The sequence below is a fragment of the Glycine max genome, chromosome 13 (assembly GCF_000004515.6).
Source record: "Glycine max cultivar Williams 82 chromosome 13, Glycine_max_v4.0, whole genome shotgun sequence".
Classification (NCBI taxonomy): Eukaryota; Viridiplantae; Streptophyta; class Magnoliopsida; order Fabales; family Fabaceae; genus Glycine; species Glycine max.
The window spans coordinates 32299160-32322299 of record NC_038249.2 but is presented as its reverse complement, the minus strand read 5'-3'; the positions used below and the strand labels follow the sequence as shown (position 1 = coordinate 32322299).

Genomic DNA, 23140 nt, shown 5'->3' with positions numbered 1-23140 from the left:
ATAATTATCATTTTTTATATACACATTTTTTATTCTTAAATTATCTTTCATTACATATAACGGTTATTATTTCTTTCATAAATCTTTAAAATGTATTTACTGTCAATTCTCCTTAAAAATTGTTGTCATTACTTTCTTTAATTGTTTTTTCTTTTTTTAAAGAAAAAATAAAGTTAGAATCACGAAATGTGTGGTTATGCCAAAATGTGTGGTTAAATCTGTATGAAATTATTTTAACTAACTAGTAATATCGAGATTTTATCTTAAATGTACAATGGCATTAAATACTCAAAAGTAGGGATTAAAACACATATAAAGGTTAAAGGGCAATTGCTTATTGTCCACACAAGTTAATTTTTGTTTAATATTTTTTTGTCTCGTAAAAAAATAAGTGTTATTCCCATAAAAAACATTTAAGTAAATGCAGAAAGTTGCAACACATAAAAGAAAGAATAAAATAGACATTAACACTAATTTTATCGCTCCACCTTTCTATTTTTTTTTTATCATTCTCAGCTCCTTTAATGTTAATTATACATAGTGACACAAACACATTCTGGCACTATCCCAAATACAAAAAGGGAATAAGAGATTAGAGAAATGATAATGAATAAAAATTGTGAGTGGAGATTAAAAATCGTCTTTCTTGTTCCTAGGGAAAATGTTTGTTGTCCCACAAGCATTTGCCATCCCACCCAAGTATTTCCTTTTCTCTTGAGCCTCAAGTCTCTCCTTCCTATTGGTATTTGTGTTTGCAGTCATGCAAAATTCTTATAAACATAATTATTGTTATGAAAATCAAAATAATATTATATGAGCATATTATTATTATTAAAAAATTAACTATTAACAATTTTAAAAAAGCTTTTACCATTTTGTTTTACAAAAAAAAACTTTGCTGGAATATTTTTTTCTTATAACAAAAAAGCTTCGTTGGAATTATGGATACCAAACATTCATTCATTGAATTACCAAGATTCTGCCAGGGGTTGATTTAAGTCATCATTTTTTTTGTCAAACTCGTATGGGTCAAGTTGAGTTAATCTAAGTAAATTGCATAACGGTTTGATAGCTAACTTCAATAGATCTTATCATCGGTTCCATTTAACCGATTGATTTGAGTCAGTTTTCACAATACCGCTTACATGTGGTCTTCCTTCATTGGATTTTAGGCAAGGGATTTAGTATACTTTATTTAGAAATTATATCCTTGAGTGAAGACTATTTTTTAATTTTATAATTATTAATATGAATTTTACCCGTAGTAACATTTCCCACACACCATAATTTTTTTAACATACTCCACACACCATAATTTTTTTAACATACTTTCAGTTATTTATTTTAAAAAATAACTTTAAAATTTAAAGAATTGTAACTGAAAAAAGAATATTAATTTGAAACAAAATATGTGGGCATAGGATGCTAAATAATCAACAAATTAGAGAGAGTCCATTTAGTTGATATTTTTGGTAGTTTAATTATTTACCTTTCAATTATTTATGTGAATGCATGTCATGGAAACTATTTTCCCCGATGGATAAGATATCTGGATATACTGCCATGTCAGTAAAAAAATCAAAAGAAAAAAAATTGAAAAATTTGATCTATGTCCAATGGATTACAATTACGAAAAAAAAATATTTTGTTTTGATTTGACCAATAATTTTATATAAAATATAGTTTTCACCGCCTATTCAAGGTTAAGCTCTAGGGTTTGACTGTGAACTTAAAAAATCACGCTTTACGTCCAGTCCAATCATATTGAATAACACTTGCATCCTGTGTCTTACTGCGAAAATACCGTCATCGCTTCTTCTCCAGAAAAAACAAGTTCATGACCACTAGGCCTTTTACCTTTACGCAGCATTACTCCGTCTCGCTTATGCTCGTTGTGGAAAATACAGAAACATTTTTTTGCCGAAAAAAGGAAAACAAAATCAAATAAATAAAGAATTTATTATAGATTCAGGAAATATACCTAAAAAATTCATCTATTCTTTAATCATCTAGGAAATCTAGATATATATTTTTTTAAGAATGAAATCTAGATATACTTGGTAAACGATTGAACCTTAAAAAATTAATTTCCTTTTTACTTGCACTTTATATTAGTTATGTACAACTATATTACTTTTGATGTGACTCAATTTAACATATATTTATTGACCCATTAAGTGACGTGTTATTGTTAATTTAGACTAAACATTTAAAACAATGAATAAGTCATGAATTATGAAGCCATAGAAACATTGTTGAATATAAGGAAGAGATTAATGAATTTATTGATTCTGCATTTGTACATAATTTAGTAAATGACAAAAAAGGTCTTGTAAATGACTATTAATGTGGTGTATAATCACTTAAATTATGCACCATATTCAAAGGGTATATACTCTATGGCTTCAGCATGAGGAGTCTAAAACTATAATAACAAGTAATATTTCATTTAGTTGCAGGTCAAATGTAGTTTAACACCTTATTGCTGAAGATCTTGTTCGAAAAATAATCAATGATGCTGTTAGAGTTGATATGCACTATGATCATGCAAATGAAGTAACCATTGCATCAAATGCAAATATTTAACTTGGATGAAGTGTGATGTTAATTTCAACTCAAGAAAATGGCACAAAGCTAGAGTTCTATGAATTAGCTAGGGGTGGAAAATAACACTTGTATGAAGGGTGTACAAAATTTTCAAGTGTTTTTTTTTTGGAACTTATATCAAATGTTTTGTGTGGAAGAATGATAAGATCATGAAAAAGACCTTAGAACTATTGAAAGACACATTTTTAACGCTCAAAGAAAATAAACAAATTAATTAAACAAATTAATTAAGAAAGTCAATTTGGATGTCTTAATTATCATTGTTAAGAACTAACAATGACATTATTGATACCATTTTATCATTATCAATCATTGTTATTATTATTAAATTATTATTATCATCATTATCAACACAACAATAATACTTATAAAAATTATTATAATTGTAGTTGTTATTATTAATATCATTATTTTGATTGCTATTTTTTTTGTAGAATTTTACTTCTTTATTATTGTGATTTCTATAGAATGGCCTGTATCGCCAAATGAGCTTGCATTATGAATTAACAAGTTAATTGTTTAGTTTGAATTTAAAATCTGCCATTAAAATTGACAAAAAAAATTGAAATCACAAGAAAAATTGAAATCCACATTATAAGATTAGAAATAATTTTTTTTTCAATCCAAAACTTAAAACTAACAACAACAAAAAAAACCCAATAGGCCAATACAAGTAACTGAATATTAAACGCGAATAAACAAATTAAATTATAGAAAGAGAAAAAAGTTATACATTTTTTACATATTAATATATAATCATTACATTTTTATAGAAAACAATGATTATAATAAAATCTTCTATTTGATTGAATTGTCCTTTATTATTATAATAATAAGGTTAGCTTAAAATGTAAACTTCTCACGAAACAAATTTTAAAGGAGGAGTAACAATTTGCAAGAAATTGAAGAACAAGAGGGACACACGTTAAACACACTCAACAATCCACATCCATATATTATATCGAATCACATCCTTCGTCGTGGCATTTAAATAACAGCTGAGTCAGATCAGACTGTTCCAGTACGCCACGAAAATGACCAAATAAACTCCTGCGACGTCGTATTTGCCCTACTTCTTATTTTCTTCTTTATTCTTCAAATTATTGTTATGACTCTTTGACTTCTCCTTCATCTCTTTCGCTGGACAAAACCCCTTTCGCCGGAAAACCCACCGCAACCTTTGTGGTTCGCAACTCCGTTTCCGGCTTCACCGTGCTCCTCTTACACGCGTATTCATCTTTTTCAATTTTTCCTTAATGTTACCGTTTTTTTTTTTAAACATGCCCCCAATTTTGGTTGTTGTTGAAGTGATTGATATTTTTCTTTATAATAACAAATTGACTTTTTCTTCCTTTGATTTGTGTACTTCAATTGCAGAGTATATATATATGTATGTATATGGGGAAAACTAGGTGGTTGATAATATTGGTTACCTGTTTATGCCTGCTTTCCTTTTCTGATGGCAGAGGTAAGACTTGAACTGGTTTGTTAATGTTCTAGGGTTTGAGATTTTGATTGCCTTGTATCTCTCTGTTATCTTTCAATTCATTGGATTATGTTTAGTTTTTATGTGTAAATTGGATCATTCACGTTTGCATATCAATAATGAAATGTTATGTCTTTTTCCATCTGCAGAACTCAAGGTTAGGCATAAAAAGCAACATTACCAATACAATCATACAGTTGCTACAATATTAGTGGAATATGCTTCTGCGGTGAGTTCTATGGGAATTTTGTATGTTCTAACTTCAACCTTTAAGATGTGTAGGCAGAGGATTTAGAATTGTTTATGTGTATTATTTGTTTTCTAATCTTGGGTCAGTCATGAATTTGGAATTTGGGTTTCTGATGAAACTTTCGAGTTTCAACTTTCAACTCCCTCTCTCTCTCTAAATGGTTTTATTATTATAGCTTTAATTGTAAGTCTGATATGAATTTTTGTTTGTTTATAAGAATTCTGAATTCCCAAATACGTATTTGAGACTGCTTTAAGTAGGCCACTTTAAACCATATCCTCTTTCTTTTACTGATAATCAGAATCAATGAATTTATATCTGCTTTGCAGAACTAAACTGATTTAAGAATTGGGGAACTTTGTCTTGTGCCGATCCTGATGGAGAGACTCCCCATTTCTGTCAGGCTATGGTCAAAATAAGTCAAAGGGGGATTTATTGAAGTGTATCATATTAACTGAAGAATTTAACTAATTTCACTTGCGTGATGCAGTGAATCTGAAGTTTCATTACATGCATTAGCCAATTTGTTTAGGGCACTGTGGGAATTCTGTATGAATTATATAAAGGACTGAGGTAGGTTTGTTTGTTGCAGGTATACTTGTCAGATTTAACTGAACTTTTTACTTGGACGTGCTCTAGGTGTAATGGCTTGACCAAGGTGCTGAAAATGTGGATATTGATTTTAACTTTACATGTTCAATTACATCGCGAATGAGCTTTGAATTATTTACATTCCAGTGCCCTACTAATTTGTCTGTTCGTTTAAAATTGTTGGTCTAAAGATCTTTAAAATGGAAACAGGGATTTGAAATGATAGAGTTAGTTGTTGACGTCGAGCATTGCTTACAGGTGGTTGAACTCTCATCATAGAAAAACTATTCCAAAGTTTTGTGCCAATGTACTTTGTTTTAATATAATTGTCACTGCCTATTCTAGGCATTTGTTGGAGTGGCCGATGATCCTCATGCCATTATCATTGCATTCAGAGGAACAAATGAACACAGGTGGATTTTCTTACTGGATTAAATATACTTTTGAAGGAACTTTAGGCTCATAACTGTATACTGTATAGACTCCATTAAAATGTATCTACCAGAGTGCAATGCTGTATGTGATTCCTAGAACAAATGCTGTTATGTTTTAGAAACAAGGGTGTTTTGCTATGCATGTGAATTTTGTATGATGCTCATATGTTGATATGCATGCATTGATGCATATGTAATTGTAAGCTAAGAAAATGCATTTAACATGCAATGTATTATTAGCACAATGGTGTCTTGAGTATTTAAAGCCATAGGAGGTTAAGTAATATATCTTGTTTCCATATTTATGTGCACCAGGCATGTGGGCATGCCATTTTTTTTCACCCTAAACTGATCAGCAACATTCTTTAGTTTTGAAATACTGCAGATGGCCATTCAGATGCCCAATCATATTTGATTTGTCTGTACATTATAGATTTTTGTGTCTAAAGGCACATATTCTCATATATTGGCATTAAGAAAGCCAGAGCATAATTATCTACATGCGAAAAAAAAATGCTTGGTCAGCCATGTTTGAGAGCTTGTAAACTATAGATTTTGTGCTTCTTAAGAGAACACAAGTTCCCTTCTATTGTTGACCTTTGAGAGTATTAGAGTATATATCTTGTCTACTAAGAGAGAGCCAATAATTTTTCTATAGAGAAAAATAAAGTCCAAAAATACATGTTAATAAGGAAAACATTTCAAGTCTGTCAGATGTTTGGCTTACCTTCGAGACAACTTGAGTTATATTATGAGCTGATTTCTTTGTAACCACTTTTATACAGCTTACAGAATTGGATTGAAGATTTATATTGGAAGCAGCATGATATAAATTATCCAGGCATGGATGATGCAATGGTGTGTAAAAGTTTAGCCTTAGGTTATGCTCAATTGCTCCGTATTGGTGTTAGTTCTGACATATTATTATCACTGTCTCCAGGTACACCGTGGTTTTTATACCGCGTACCACAATACAACAATACGTCCTGCAATTTTAGATGCTGTTGAAAGAGCAAAGAAGTTTTATGGAGATATTGAAATTATAGCAACAGGGCATTCAATGGGAGGGGCAATGGCTTCATTTTGTGGACTTGATTTAACGGTAATTATAATTTTAGCTGTCTTGGCATGACTGGGCATTATTCAACAAGGTTTTATGGTCTCAATCTCCCTTCAATTTTTTCGCATGAGTATTGTCTATGTTTTGCCTGAGGCAGGGACTTTGAATTTCTTGTGGAAGTATCATATTTGGAATATTTTTAATGATAGAAATTTATATAGCTGGTCCTAGGCTTGGGTAAAACTGGAGTGTTATATTATGCATTCGGTGGCTAATATGGAAATTTGTCAAATCATTTATGTTCTGGATCAATGATGTAGTAGCACCTTTGAGGAGAAAATGACAAAATTTCCTAAGATGGTACTAGTTTGGTCACGTGAATAGTATCCAAAGTCCAAACTGCAAAATTGTGTTTATATTATTTTTTAAAGACCACTATTTAAGTTCTCATGTAGTCATTTCAAGATTTCTGTATTTTATAGGGATAGAATAGTTACTTATTTGATTCTTACAGGTAAATCAAAATGAAAAAAATGTTCAAGTTATGACATTTGGACAACCTCGTATTGGAAATGCTGCTTTTGCATCTCTCTATACGAAACTAGTTCCAAATACCATCCGAGTCACAAATGACCATGATATTGTACCTCATTTGCCTCCATACTATTATTATTTACCGCAGAAGACATACCGCCACTTCCCAAGAGAGGTAAGGCATGTCATAATGAAATGATGAAATTTGTATATTAAACCTATTATATTATCTTTAAATTAAAGTAAGTTTGTCTCTTTGTTTGTGGGAATTTATGACTATGATCTGCTGTTTGTCCTTTGGTAACCATTAGATATTTTTGTGAATATTGGAAATATTTTTTGCATATCTGTATTAATATTAATATATTAAATTGCACCTAGTTGTATTACAAATGGCCACTCTCTTCTCAGTGTTTGTAATAACATTCATCTTCTTCATTGCAGCCATACATTTCCTACGCATTCAAATTCTGTGTTTATTTGTCACTAAAATTTCCCTCTTCACCATTTCTGATAGTTTTGAAAACATTAGGAATAATGCTTGCATGTTAATTTGTTCGGACTAGTATAGTTTGGTGCCTGTGTGTCATTTTTGGCGTGACTTGGTTTGAGATACCATCTCTCCCCTGTGCCCCCAGTGATGTGATAGAGGTTCCTATTTCCAAGCTCTTAAATACATCTATTTTGTGCCTTTATCTATCTGCTTGTTTGTTGCTTGGACAACGTGATAACTTTAGTGTGGGTCATTCTGTTGTCGTGGTCTATGACTCCTGGAGTCCTGGTTTTTTGATAGCGGGGAATGCAAACCTGCAGCACTTGTTTCATTTATTTTCCTATTGTTCAAGAACCTAAGAAGTTGTGGACTGCAGGTATGGCTTTATAACATCGGATTAGGTAGTCTTGTGTACAGTGTTGAGAAGATTTGTGATGAATCTGGTGAGGATCCAAATTGCAGCAGGTTAGTCTATCTGTTCTGTCATAATGCCACTGAAAATGTATACTTCATGAAAATTTTGCCACTGCATGGGTGTGAATAAAATTGAGTTTCCCTTAATTTTGGTGTTGTGATGGAATGCTGCTGAAATATGATTTGGTTATCTTGTGCAGATCGGTGACTGGGAATAGCATTGCTGATCACTTGGTCTATTATGGCGTTGACATGGGATCAGATGAGCCAAGTTCATGCAGAATTGTTATGGATTCTTATGTTCAGAATACTAACATCAAAGATTCAAGAGGAAACTTAATCTTGTCCAGAGATCCTGCAACCCCCCTCATCAAATTGAGTGGAGAGGGTGACAATCAGGAAAATCCCATTAATGTTGATTGAATTGGCATCAGATATCTGTTGCATGATATGTTCCAGAGGTTTGCCGTGTGGCATTATTCTTCAGATTTCTTCTTTCTTCATGGTCCATACAGCTGAACAATTTTATTGAACAGGCTAGGGCTGGAAGGAGTTTGTATAGTCTTGGACTCGTGTACATATGCTCATACTTGTATATATAACTAATAATTATATTTTTTTACTTCATAATTAATAATTCTTGATACTTTGTTAAGTGTATAATTTCACTTTCAAATTCTACTGAATTCCACTTCTCATTTGGGTGATAATTCTTTTACCCATTGCCGTTTCCAAAGTTTAATTTTACTCAAATTTTCTGTTTCTCCAATTTATTTAAATTTCTATTCACCTTTTTTTGGACCTATTTTCATTATATGACATCACCATTTCCTTGTCTATTAGGCTAATTTTTTTTTATTTTACATTTTGTTCGGAGATATATTTACATTATCAATCTCTTTAAAATTATGGGTTTATTCAGTGTGGGCAATTATAACAATCATAACATAACATAAAACTTTTTTTTAAGGTCATAACATAAAAACGTTAAAGTTAGGTTTGGCTCATTTTTATTTATTTTTTCACATAAAAGTCACTTTAAAATTATAGTTTAAAGATATGAGTTTTAAAAATAAAGTAAAAGTAAAAATTCTTCGGTATTTTTATAGAGTTTCAAAAATGACACATAGGGTGGAGATAAATAAGAGAGAGGAAAGAGGAACGAGAACATGTTCTGATAAATTTTTTCATAATTTCAAAAATGACACATAGGGTAGAGATAAATAAGAGAGAGGAAAGAGGAATGAGGACATGTTTTGATAATTTTTTTCATAAATATTTATTGGAGAAGAAAAAGTAAAATGAGGTTTTCTATAAAGTAACATTAGTTTAAAGTAAAAACTAATTTGTAATATTAGCTTCTTTAAAGTTAATTTTAACTTATGAATAAATTTATTTCATTTATCTTATTTTTGTCTTTTATAAGTGTCTATGATGAGAAATTTGTTCAAATAGGTCTTAAACTCATATTTGGATATGTTTTTTTTTTTTACTTTTTTTTTTCATTCAAACGTGTATATTTTGCTTTAATTTTAATGTGATTTTTAGAACAATCAGACTTAAAACTGAACATGCTGTAGGAGTAAGGAGAAAGAGAAAGAATGCATGCAAGAGAGAAGAAAAAATTGTTTTTTTAAAGTTAAAATATATTTTTCGTTCTTGTGAAATTGATTAAATACATATTTTGTTTTTGTAAAGTTTTTTGGTCCATTTTTCATCTTCATAAAATTATAATGCATTATTTTTTGGTTCCGAGCAAGGTTTCGCTTGTATCTGAATCTACTAAAATAATTTTTTTATATCAGTTAGACATATAATTGATATAAATATGATATTTTCTCATGAGTTATACATATAATCTCTATGCAAAAAGTTATACACATAATTTTGGTTATCCAAATCTTGTTTTTGACAAAAAATGTCATATTATAATTTTATGAGGACGAAAAATGAATAAATTTTTTTATCATTTTTTTAAAACTTTCACTTGATAATTTTATAAAAGGTTTCTTATTTTTCTTTTATGTTTTTAATAAAAACTAAAATGCTTTTTTAATAAATTGTTTTTGACTCATTTTCTTATAGACTTTACAATGTTAATCTGAATTTTGCTTCTTCAGATAGAAATTTTGTCAGGTTGTATACTGATTTTAGTAGAGTTATCTATCATGAATACCTTATTTGAGGCATTTTTTTTTTTGTTTTCTTAGGACTCTTTCCTCCTATGATTTACCAAAAGAAAAATTAAATACAGAAGATCCACTTTTTGGATAAAATAGATTCTGCCCAAACAGCAGACTAGTAGTAACTTCAGTGGCCTACAATTTGTTCAAAATTAAAATGAATCCCGTAAGTTTACATTAAAAATGTGAAAAATGTTCATCCTTCAAAAAGTTTAGTTCGAATTGGCACATAAACTCTCTTAAAATTGTATTGATGTGATGAAAAAAAATAAAATAATTAATCACGTCAATGGATAAATCAATAATTAAAATAATAAGATATTTGACGGTACAGCATACTTAATGCTTATAGAGCCCTCATTCTCCTGATGATACTTTTTCGACCTTCAGTTTTCTTTTTTTGGTGGGTACGATTTTATTTGTTCGTAAATTATTCATAGCAAAGGGGTCGAATTTTTTACTTGTCCTTCTCTTGAATTTTCATTTTTCATTTTTTTTTCTGATCTTACGAGTGATGCAAGCTACAATAAGTACAATGACATTGTCATTATCATCGATAACTATGCTCCTGTCTTTAGAGATTAGATAATATTTTAAATTAGAATTCCACACTATAGCTTCTCATAAGAAAGAAAAGAATGAGGGAAGTACTATAACTGTTCCATTATCTCCAACTTGTTACATTTGAGAGGACACAGGAAATGGAAACATAATATAATTAAATGTAGGATCAAAGATCAATACAGGCCACAAAAAGCTATCACATAAAAGTAACCAGATTGATTTCTGTATTAACTCCAATTGTCCTTAATCTCCTCTTGCCTTTCACATCTTCGCTGGTTGTTGGATTCTCTGTTGTCCCTGCAGCACAAACATGTTTCCATTAATTCCTTTCTCACAACTAGCACTTGAGACTAATTAATGTGTGAACTTTTGTTAACCCCACAAACCTCCTCAGCTTTCAAATCCTTTTCTTCACCTTCAGAGATTGAAGTTTTTGTGTCTTTTATGTCTTCTTCTTTCTTCACACTGGCATCCTCTGTACACATATAAAAGCAAATCAAAATTTAAAAAATATTCTCTCACAAGTCATGTAAGGGAGAAATTATTGCATGGTCTTGGATCATCACATGTTCAATGTTTCAGCCAATTTCCACGTAACATGCAACTGAGTTTATTAAGATTTTTTGTGTAAATTGAAAAACTCGATTAAGTGTCACATAAAGATTAGCTATGACCATGGACATATGATGACTTCACACCATGCAATAATTTCTCCATTAAGGGGTACACGAGAGATAGAAAAGAAAATAGAAAAAATTAAATGAGGTGTGATGAGTATTGTGAAAGAGGAAAGTAGAAAAGAGATAGAAAGGAAAATTCAGTGTTAAAGGGATGTAAGACAATGTGAATTAAAAGAATCAAAGTTCTTAAACTTTATAATCAACCACTTGTTCTTGAAATTTTTGAAGAAAACTTTATTAAAAAATGACTAAAGGGTTCATGGGAATTTTGAGTTCCATTTGAAGAAAACTCTAGAGGTTCATTCTTTCCGCACCTTTTTCATTTTCTGCTGGCATTTTCTCTTCTGTAGCCTCAACAGTTTCAGCATCATTGATCTTCTGTTCATTCTCCTTCAATGAATCATCTTTCTCATCTTCAGATTTCTCTGACTCAGACCGTTCCTCTCCACCCTCAAGTTTCTCCTTCTCTTGCACATTTGTTTTCTCAGCTTCACTTTTGACATCATTAACTACTAGATCATCCTTAACTTCAACATCAGACTCTTTGACACTTTCACTCCCCTTCTGTTCCACTTGTACCTCTGAGCTCACATTGTCAACAACATTGTTGTTGTTTGTGTCTTTGGTTTCTGTCCCATTTTCCTGGCTGCTCACACCGGATTTCTTGCGCTGGAGGACGGTGTTTCCTGAAGCAACATCATGTTTGGACTTCCCACAACCCATGTCTTTGTTTAGTTTTCCTAGTTTTTATGTGATTTGATTGAGGTAGTAAGGGAAAACACACAGAAAAAGAAGGAAACTAGAGATGAAGGTCGGAATATAATAACTCTTTTTTATATGAAGAGGAGAGGCGAAGAAACTATGGGTTGCATGGGTGTAATTAAGTGTCATGGAACCAACTTTTTTTTTTCTTTGCTATAATTGGAACTTTGTTATGGCAATTAGTTGCCTTCGTTGATGGAAAAAAGACAATGTAAAGTTGTTGTCACAACTAGAAACTGCCTTAGCAAACCAACTTTGTTTTCTGTTTTTGGGTTCCCCTATCCTTCCAAGACTAGCAATATTGAGATTTAGGTTCTAGGTTCACTAAGAAAGAGAAAATAGTTTGGCAAGAATCCTTTTTTGAAGGGTTTTCAATAAGATTTTGATTATTAACTATATTGAAATGGAAATTAAGCTAATTCAATAAATGTCAATAAGAAGTTTGCATGGTTGTTACTACCGTTCATGAATTCATCCAAGAGCACATTATTTTTATTTTCAGCAAATAGCTATTTACAAGTATTACAATATCTCTTTTAATATATAATCCATCTAGGATGAATTGATCCAATAGCATCTTATTTATTTATTTTTATCTAATCCATCTAGGAGGAATTGGTTTTCGTCTTTCAAAAATAATTTTCAAGTATTAACAAAATATGCATAATCCTTTATGCCTGAATATGATTTGGGGATGCAACTGGCAAATTCATGTTTGGGCTAGTTCCACTGCGAGCCCAACATGATTATATCAATCGGCTTTCTTTTTTGTGCCTTTTTTTTCTAAGCAAACCCCTTTCTCACTCACTCTCTCTCGCCCTCTTAAAATTTTATTTCAACAATACCCTTATACATATGGTTGATTTTATTGTTTTGGAAATTAAATTTGAAAGTGAGAAAATTATGTATACTTTTGAAAATTAATTTTCAGAAGGGTTCTTACATAGTTTTGAAAGTAGTGTTGAAATTTTATCACTTTCCGAATATAATTTATGGAATGATAATACTAAACAAATGTAAAAAAAAAGAACAAAAATTGAAAAAAAAAGTAACGAAGAGATGTGCTTAGAGAAAAAGAGTGTGCAAAATGTAATGTCATTATATCAAATAAGTGATCACTGAAGGTGCAAGAGTATATAATAACAATGATGCTAGTTTAATTTCAAGAGGTAAAAGGACACAGAAAGAAAATATATTAACATCCTTATTTTGCTTAGAAATCAAATAATTTGTTATCTCTACTAGCTCAAGTATAGCAAGTCTTAATTAGCATTCATCCGGCTACATAAGTTGTCATTTGGCTGGTTAATTAGCATGCATGTAATCATAGATAATTGGGATATACTGCATGCAAAATCAGTTTCAATCTTAATACAAATTGCAGTGAATGAAGAGCATATTTTAGCAGTGCAGAGAAACAAACAAGGTTACTGCCGAAAACTGGCAAAGTTCAATAATAAAGCTGAATTTATACAATTGACTAGTTGGTATAAATAATCGATCTATGGTTTTAACAAACACACATATGAGAATCTTTACATTACTAAGCTACGGCTGCTTTGTTTTTCAATGTGGAAGGAAATGCTTACATCTTCTATGCATTGAACTTGGGCGAAAACTTGAATTATTTTCATCTATATATGATCAAGTTCCAATGCAAAATTTATTTGGGTGGAGATTGCTTATTATATAGCATTAGTTCACGCGGAAATCGGTACTATTTGGGTGAAATATTTTGTTGTGAATAACGAAGGGTAGGGCCCTGAAAGTGTAAAATGATATCATATTAGTTCCTAAAACTAAATTCAAAATAAATCCTTAAATTTTCTACTTGTTTCATTTAGGCTCTTAAATTTAACCACACTTATTTTTACTTTAGACCCTAAACATATCTTAATAATATCACTTAATTTAAATCACACGATCTTATGAATTTTGGACTAAAGTTCAAATTATACTCACGAAACAAGCCCCAATATCTTTCATGAAGATAGTCCAGCCCAATGATCTTCATTTGAATTACATCAAAGCTAAAACAATATGTCAATCTTTGAACTCTATTTTATAAAGTTATACTTCACAATATAATCAGCATAATTGTTTTTACTATCAAGTTATCGTCAATATACTTGAGTTTCGTAGATCACACAGTCCCACTACCCAAAATAAATAAATAAATGACATGATTCATGCGTGTGCCACGCTGCCACTTGATCAGGACTGCATATGGTGCATGAATATCGAAGCCCAACACCTCCCAGTGTTTTTTTTCTCCCTTAAAAAATTAGATATGAATAATTGATGAGATGGCCCTTGAAAATTATTAGCAGTCCATCAAGTAGTTCAGTCCCTTGCTTCTTTTATAAGAATTTTTTAAGAATAATGTTTTCACATGTTTTTTTTTTTACTTATTTATCTACGTATAAAGATTAGAGTTATAGGCTTATGGTATATATTTATTTATGGACTTTTTTTATAATATTTTTAAGAATATTTTTTATATATTTCTCTTAAATTGTACAAATACTGCAACTGATGAGTTAAAATTGTCTTACAAGACAGTGAAACACAACACAACACATGAGAACAAAAACGGTTTTCTTGGTTGGCTTTTTCCAAATCTAAAAATCCCATTGGTAGATCCAACGGTCACATCTCTTTCTGTTAATTATTGTTGAAACTCATTACTTACTCTTTCTCTTTTGTCAATTCATGCCATGCCAATCCTTACCCACCACACCACCTTATCCCTTTTCTTTCTCTCTCTTCCCAAGTGGATACATTCTATTCCTTATCAACTTTCGTAGCCAAAGATTTTTGCTACTATTATACATTACATTGCATTAAAATACTACTACATAATAACAACAACAACAATAAGAATGGCTTGCTCCTCCTTCATCTTTCTTTGTCAATATCAACACCATCATCTCCAACACCAACAAAATCTTTCCAATTTAGGAAACTCTTCTCTCAGCCTTCCTTCCCCTTCTCTCTTTTCCAAAACTAATGGAAGGTTCTGTCCTTGAACGTCTTGATTTTGGGAAGATGGGATACGGGTACCTCATCTTATATTATTGTTCTTCCATGCCCTTATTCTTTTCATTTTGAATTTTTTTGTTTTTCATTCATTGTGTTTTGATTTCGGATAAAAGTTCGATACAGTTCCTTAAGTGTTGTTTGTATTGTTCTCCAATTAGAGTTGTTAATTCGTGTAATCCTTTAATGCAAGCCTTTGTTATCTGAATTATGGAGGTGAAATTCCAATTCTGATTGAAAAATAACACAAACAATACCTAAGGAACTGTATTTAAGTTTTGTGCATTGGTTTCTTGTTTTGATGATGTGGATGGCCTTTTGTAGGTGCAAGCATTATAGAAGAAGATGCAGGATTAGAGCACCATGTTGCAATGAGCTCTACTTTTGCCGTCATTGTCATAACGAGGCAACGGTATTTCTTGTTCTCACCCTTCTGTGTTTCATCTCAAAAACCTTGTCTTTTTGCTTCAATCTGATGTGGGTATGTGTTGTTCCCGTCATTAGAGCATGCTGAGCAACCCTTTTGATCGGCACGAACTCGTCCGCCAGGACGTTCAACATGTAAGGATAATTTAATGTCCCCCTTGATGTTCATTTTCCACACTGCCTGGGCTATTGTGCCTTTAACATGAGATGATGGTAATATGGTTTTTGCATTTTGATGTTGTTTCAGGTTGTTTGTTCAGTTTGTGACACAGAGCAGCCAGTGTGTATCTAATATCCATTCCCAGTTTGATTAAAAACTATGTTTTTTTGGTAATGGTTTTATCTGTGGTTCTCTTATTGTTTCTTTTATTTGTTTCTTTTGAAGGTTGCTCAAGTTTGCACAAATTGTGGTGTCAGAATGGGAGAATATTTCTGCAATATCTGCAAATTCTTCGATGATGATGTAAGGGGTCACTCAATGAATCTGCAGTATATGATTAAATTTTGCTTCATTAATATGCTTATATTACTATTACTTTGGGTTCTTCATATTTCTTGGAGATGGACTTGTTTGAGAGTTGACAGTTGGTGTTTGCTTCTAGCTTGTGATTGTTAATCTTATTGTTTTCTATTTGATGCTGAGCATTGGTTACACATTAAGCAGACCGGGAAAAAACAGTTTCATTGTGATGATTGTGGGATTTGTAGGTGCGTTGACGGTTTGTTTTAATAAACCTTACATTATGGCCTAAGTTATACAAGTTTATGAGATGCTACTAATTTTGGTGATGAAATTTGGAACAGACTTGGTGGTCGTGAGAATTATTCCCACTGCAGTAAGTGTGGTATGCATTCATCATCTAGCTACCATTGTGTCTTTTTCATTGCTCTAGTATAATAAGACTGTTTTTTTCCTTTTCAAATTAAGTTATGCTGCAAATTGTTATTTTCAAATTGTTAAAAGATTCAATTCTTTCGTACCTTTGTATTTTTTGAACTTATTACCTCTTTATGAAGTGCTGAAATCACATTTGAATTATAGTAATCAGTAGAGTTCGCATGGTAAGTTTATATTACACGACCTGAAAGAATTAAAAACCATGCTATCAGCCTCTTAGTGACACCAGAAGTTCGGAAGCACTGCTTTATGTTGATTAACTCTGCTGTTTTTTTTCCCTGTAATTGTTGATTTATTATGATTTTATTTCTGAGGTATTAATTTGTTTTATCTTTATAACCTCCAAATCAGTTTTTTGTAGTTGGAATGAAGCCTCTTTTTTTTTAATTACAGTATGAGTTTCCTAAACTTCTAGCTTTATTTTCGTTTTTGCTCAAGTGATCTCTTATTTGATGTGCTTGCTAACGCAATGGAGCTGAAAGAATATTTTTCAAAGTCATCTCTTGATCTATGGTATATGATAATTTTGTGAACAATATGCTTCATTTGTGCTTTAATTTTCTCTGAATTTCTCTAAGATGGATTCTTTTGTTTCCTTTGGAATTTGGAGTCACATCTAATAATCATTCACATAAGTTACTGAATTTTTTGTTCTGTTAACAAATCAATTGCTCAATACTAACAGGGTGTTGCTACTCAAATACTCTGCGTGATAATCATTTGTGTGTGGAGAACTCCATGAGGCATCATTGTCCCATTTGTTATGAGGTGGGTGTTTTGTTCCCCTCTTTTCCCGTCTCGCGTTTTAAACCAAATAAGGAATTTCTAGCATTTTGTCGTGAGAAACATGAAAGGATTCTGACATGATTTCATTATGTTGGTAAAGTATCTTTTTGACTCATTGAAAGACATTGCTGTTATGAAATGTGGTCACACAATGCATAGTGAATGCTACCTAGAGATGCTAAAGCGTGACAAGTGAGTATTAAGTATTTACCAATTCTTTGATCTACAAAACTTTATCTATTCTTAATTATTGAATTGACTTGGTAATATATATGGATAAGGTATTGTTGTCCCATATGCTCCAAGTCGGTGATGGACATGTCTAGGGCATGGAAGAGAATTGATGAAGAGGTACTTGGTTAAATTAAAGGCTATAGATAGTTTCACTTGATTTCTTGTTTTTTATACTGTTCAATCATCTGGTCAAGATTATTTCCTTGCAGAAATGATCTAGTACAATTATGATGTCTCACTAATTTATTTTTGCTATATTAGATTGAAGCAACTGTCATGCCTGATGATTATCGGTACAGAAAGGTAGAGTTTTACTCTTAGAAATGCTTGTTGAATGCACGTTACTTCTATTTATCTCCGTTTCATTGCTTTCTGTGAAAGCCTACAAATTAGACTTGAAATGTGCTTTTAAATTATGAATGCCCTTCTTGTTCTTTGTTTCCATGGAACAAAGAACACCATATGGATGAGTTAGACTTTCTATCAAACCTACTTATCTAAAGTTTGGACATGCCATTTTAGGTTTTAGGTTAAATTACTCACTTGATCCAAAATTAATTGGGAAATTTTAAGCATGTTTTAAAACTATTTTTTATTTTTTACTCAGTTGATCTTAAACTAATTGGGAAATTTCAAGCATGTTCCCAAACTATTTTTAAAAAAAAAAAAAAATTGGATTGGATTCCTAAACTAAAAAAGTAGGTCTTGGAGTTAGTTCAGAAACTATATTGACAATGTATGGCGGTTTTAAAAACTCTAGGGTCTAAATTGAAAAAACTTACATGATTAAGGACCCAATTAAAATTATTTTAATTTAAGGGTTGAAACTTCTCCCATAGTTGAAAAAACTTACATGATTAAGGACCCAATTAAAATTATTTTAATTTAAGGGTTGAAACTTCTCCCATAGTTTAGGGATTAATTGAGTAATTTAACTGCCATTTATTGAAATGACAGAAAATCTTGCCATGCATCTCAATTTAATTACACACGTATATATCATGGTTCTATCAGAAGATTTTAGAAAACTAAACAACAACCATTGCAGGTTTGGATACTATGTAATGACTGTAATGACACAACTGAAGTTTACTTCCACATTCTTGGACAAAAATGTGGTCACTGCAGTTCATATAATACTCGTGCTATAGCTCCTCCAGTTCTTTCTCAATGACTAGATTCTTGCGGTTTTGGAGACAGATTTTTTAGGGCAGAAAATTAAAATTATGACTCAATTATGCAGAGCCTTATTTGATTCATCATCAAGATTAATGATGTACTGTGCCCTGAAACTTTTCTAGGGTTACTCTTCCTCCACCATTTGGAGTAGGACTAGTGGTGTTGTTATGAGCCACTAATTGAGTTGATATAAACATGTGTATATTGTAATATAGGGTAATGTGGTTTAGCCATCATGAGCTGCTAGTAATCATGTTTGCTAGTGACGTGTTGATGTTGGAGGTTGCATGGATTGGCTTGTCTTTGCCATTATTGAATTTAATCAACACAACAGACTCAATGATTTCTTCCCTGCATAAATCAATCATATGCTATTACCTTTATAGTGATTGATTTGTTATGTTGATTCAACATATTGTGTTATACAATTCCATTTATCTATAACAGCAATCCATAAGTTATTCCACATTATCAAACAGAATAGATTTGGAAAGGAAAATGAATTGGATTAATTTTTCGAATTATTTAAGTTAAAACAATGCTATTTTTGGTGGTTTTACTTTTACAGTCATGTGATTACTTGACATGGTTAAGTTTTGTTGTTTCGGCAATGTAAATCAAGTCAACCTTCTTTTTCTTCATGATACATGGGTTATAAAAACTTATATTGATGTTAATTGAATCTTGGATGCTCCTTTTTTCTGTTCTACATGTACTCAGCAGATAGAAATCGAACCATTCAAAGCAAGTAAGGCTAATAATAAGTGAGATCTTTAAAATTTTGTATTTTCTAATTAATTTTAGCTAATAATAGAAATGTTGGAATATATATATATATATGAGGGGGTTCAAATAGATGGGAAACGGTGAGTATAAATGCTTGCATTAAACCGGGAAGTGAAAAAATATTTATGGGCACAACTTGGTTTGGCAAAATATTTTTAAATTTATTTGTTTCTTTTATGATAACATTCGTGCCTTTTCAACAACCAGTTGAAAGTTTTTGATGGTCTAGACAGATCGTTTTAGGGTCAATCTTTAGTTCCATTCACATCCAGTATGGGCACATATGAAACACCTAATGAACTTAAGTGTGACATTTTCTCCCATGTATTTTAATTATAGTGTTTGGTGCAATATATAGAGACAACATTTGTTAGTATGTTCAATTTTGTTACAAATTTTCATCGGAAAAAACTATCTTAAAAAAATACTCAAACCGAGTGTCTTTACCCCTAAGGTCTAGACTCCAAAAAATCCATTAGGGCTTCACCTTCCTGATTTAAGTCCAACTCCTAAAGCAATTTTTTTACACACAGACACTACTCATGAATTATACAATACCCATGACCTCACACTCGTGTTTCAAACACGTTTAACACATTGCGCTACAATTTAACACAGGTTCATAACAAGGAAACCTATACTTTTCCTTTAACACTATACATAAACATTTTTCTCAAGGTAAACACTGGTCGGATTATTGTATAATTCACAGTTCATAACACAAGTATTATCACATCAAGTGTTAACACACTTATTCACAACCAAATCTCATGTCCACAATTTAACATCTCATAATGTCACAATCCACCATCACATGTTTACGTGTATCTCACAAATTAACACATGTTTAACTTTGTACTTATACTTGATTTCAACAACAACATTATAAGCAGACACTGCTCATGAATTATACAATATTCATGATCTCACACTCGTGTTTCAAACACGTTTAACACATTACACTACAATTTAACACTTTAGGTTCATAACTAGGAATCATACACTTTCTCTTTAACATTGCGCATAAACATTTTTCTCAAGGTAAACACTGATCGGATTATTGTATAATTCACAGCTCACAACACAAGTATTTTCACATCAAGTGTTAACCACACACTTATTCACAACTAAATCTCATGTTCACAATTTCACATCTCATAATGTCACAATCCATCATCACATGTTTGTGTGTATCTCACAAATTAATGCATGTTCAACTTTGCACGTATACTCAATCTCAATAACAATATTATAATTTCAAAGCAACATGTTATTCCACAATTCATCACATATTTAATTTATCACTTATACACAATTTCATGATCCCAATATAACTATTTATCATGTTAATCCTATCAAAAACACAAAAAAATTATACAAAAATGTTTCTCAATCCACGGACAGTAAAACCCCTCAAACAATTTCACATAATCATACAACAAGAATTTCAATACAATAAACATCCCAAAATAAACCTCAATTTGATCCCCTAAAGATTCCTACATATGTCCATTCTAACCTCAATTGTGATAAACTCATCCCTTACTTCTAAGCGAACTCATGTGTCTTCCAATAGCAATAGCGACATCTCTAACAATTCTCTGACATTCCTCAAGCTTTTCCTCTGGTTGCTCTGATAAGGTTTCCAAACGTTAGAGAGAAGGAGAAGAGATTGAAACTTTCATTCCACTTTGCGTGCAATGAGTATTTCTCCCTCCCCAGATATTATTTTGCAAATCCCAACAATGAAGATGTGTGGAAATGAATTGTCAACCTGATGTCCAAATTTCACAACGATCCAACGGTTAACGAGTCCGGGATCGTAGTTTCATTAGGACATATTTTGAGTTTCTACAGGAAAGGAAAAAAGTTACGATGCGAAAGGAATTTCTATCACCTCCAACATTTTTTCACAATTTCCAACAGTAAAAATATTTAGAAATGAATTCCAAACTTGATGCTCAAATCTTACAACGATCCAACGGTTAACAAGTCTAAAATTGTCATTTTACTAAGATAGATTTTAGTATATGCAGGAAAAAGAGAGGATTTTGGAAGGAGGGGAAATGAAAACGAAATTAAGAACAAGAGAAAGCTCAGAGACTATCGTCAATCTAAAAAATACCTAACATGTCTCTATTTATAACTAGGTACTCCCAGTCTATTATTTACTCTATTTTTCTTTATTTTTATTATTTTATAAACAAATACTCTATTTTATTTCTTATCAAATGAATAAATCAAATATCCTTTTTATTTTCCATCGAACCATTATTTCAATAAAATTATTTCTCCTTATTTATTTAATTACAAAAACTTCATAATTTTTTTCTAAAACTCTAATTATTTTAAATGAAAAATCTTATTAATTTATTTCATGAAAAATGAGATGTTACACCATACATTAAAACCAATCCAATCAACACTTTGGTACAAGGGCTATACCCTCAAATCTAAAAGTTGCAATCCATGTAACCCCCAATACAGAACCAAATCATATTCATGATTATAAAGTCACTCTATCAGATGTCAAACTCCATTAGAAGAAAAAAAAAGTGATGGTTGTTAAACAAGTACAAATTTCTCAGAGGATGAATGCATAATATTGCAAACAGATTATATAGGCTTGATCTTGAAATGAAGTGAAATGAGAGAGAAGACAAAGCACTTCAAATCCTGCAAACAGTAATTATAAAAAAAAAAAAAGTCAATAAACCAAAGACATAAGTTGACAAAAAGCAAATCTGGCATTCAGCAAACTTAATGGGTGGCTACTAATAATATTCACCGGAGTTCCCTCCCCAAGACTGAAGATCCCAGGATAAACAAAATAATAATCACTGAGGACACACATCACTATGAAACATTGTGAAATATAGTCAGGAAAACACTAGAACAAAGGAACTTTCAAATTTCAGTTAAATTGACATTACAATTTTTATAGTCCCTCGTCAAGGCTGGTATATGTATTTAGTTTTTAAACTGTTTTATTTCTCATTTAGCTTAATCTGATAGACTCCCATTTTACTATTCAATTATAAACTGTTATATTTCTCATTTTACTAATTTTCTAAGTTTATTTAGTCTTTACTCTGTAGCTTAATCTGATACCTATTACCGTACTTGGAAAGTATTTAAGTTGATGGGAGTCCTAATTCCAACCTAAATGCCAAGAAATTCTTCCATAGAATTTACATTACTATAGAGCAAGTCAGTGGAAAATTTTCTCCTAAAAGACTAATAATTTGATCATATATATATTTTATATTAATTCATGCGTGTGGGTTACACGGTGGCTCTCTTCCCAAAAGGTATCCATGGGAATGTACCACGCAATGTCAATCCATGGTTAATATTTAATACCAAAGGAATTTCAGCTTGATACCAAGACAAATTTATTTTCTATGTCAATGCTGACTATTTAATACTTTACACAATTCCCCTTATAGTTTTTTTTGAAGGGCCACAAATATTATATATATATATATATATATATATATATAATCTCAAAGAAACACAGCAGCACCAGAGGTACTGCTGGTGATTGATACATCTGTGAACACATAAGAAAATAAAAAGCCCATCAAAACAAGACTGAGAAACTCAGATACACCCTTCCCATACATAACTGAAGAAATTCAGTTAGCCAAAATAACGCACTATATTGGACGACCAGTAGTTAAAGGAGTCACTAAAGTTCTTGTCTCTGGTTTTTAGCCAAGACCACAAAAGGA

At 31.4% G+C, this 23140-nt stretch overlaps 2 protein-coding genes across 2 annotated transcripts; both read left to right on the top strand.

Annotated features, from left to right (window-relative positions):
* Positions 1-3594: 3594 nt before the first annotated feature.
* LOC100782111 (lipase) lies at positions 3595-8491 on the top strand. The gene is made up of 11 exons (XM_003542872.5): positions 3595-3836; positions 3985-4075; positions 4243-4322; positions 4936-5001; positions 5145-5192; positions 5280-5347; positions 6154-6226; positions 6309-6470; positions 6943-7137; positions 7832-7920; positions 8070-8491. The coding sequence occupies exons 2-11, from the start codon at positions 4000-4002 to the stop codon at positions 8290-8292; spliced, it is 1080 nt and encodes a 359-aa protein (XP_003542920.1). The 5' UTR covers positions 3595-3836; positions 3985-3999; the 3' UTR covers positions 8293-8491.
* Positions 8492-14772: 6281 nt separating this feature from the next.
* On the top strand, positions 14773-18980 carry LOC100781566 (E3 ubiquitin-protein ligase MIEL1). The gene is made up of 12 exons (XM_003542871.5): positions 14773-15117; positions 15422-15509; positions 15602-15658; positions 15771-15803; positions 15909-15986; positions 16188-16231; positions 16328-16368; positions 17107-17189; positions 17308-17399; positions 17489-17558; positions 17703-17744; positions 18490-18980. Exons 1-12 carry the CDS (start codon positions 15068-15070, stop codon positions 18613-18615), a joined length of 804 nt encoding a protein of 267 aa, XP_003542919.1. The 5' UTR covers positions 14773-15067; the 3' UTR covers positions 18616-18980.
* The last annotated feature ends 4160 nt before the right edge of the window (positions 18981-23140 follow it).

Excerpts from the sequence above, each read along its gene's own strand:
- LOC100782111 (XM_003542872.5), top strand. The coding sequence starts at position 4,000 with ATGTATATGGGGAAAACTAGGTGGTTGATAATATTGGTTACCTGTTTA. Across the intron at positions 4,076-4,242 it reads TTCCTTTTCTGATGGCAGAG|AACTCAAGGTTAGGCATAAA; the intron begins GTAAGACTTGAA and ends TTCCATCTGCAG. Across the intron at positions 5,002-5,144 it reads GGTGTAATGGCTTGACCAAG|GGATTTGAAATGATAGAGTT; the intron begins GTGCTGAAAATG and ends AAATGGAAACAG.
- LOC100781566 (XM_003542871.5), top strand. The coding sequence starts at position 15,068 with ATGGAAGGTTCTGTCCTTGAACGTCTTGATTTTGGGAAGATGGGATAC. Across the intron at positions 17,190-17,307 it reads ATTGTCCCATTTGTTATGAG|TATCTTTTTGACTCATTGAA; the intron begins GTGGGTGTTTTG and ends ATGTTGGTAAAG. Across the intron at positions 17,745-18,489 it reads ATGATTATCGGTACAGAAAG|GTTTGGATACTATGTAATGA; the intron begins GTAGAGTTTTAC and ends CAACCATTGCAG.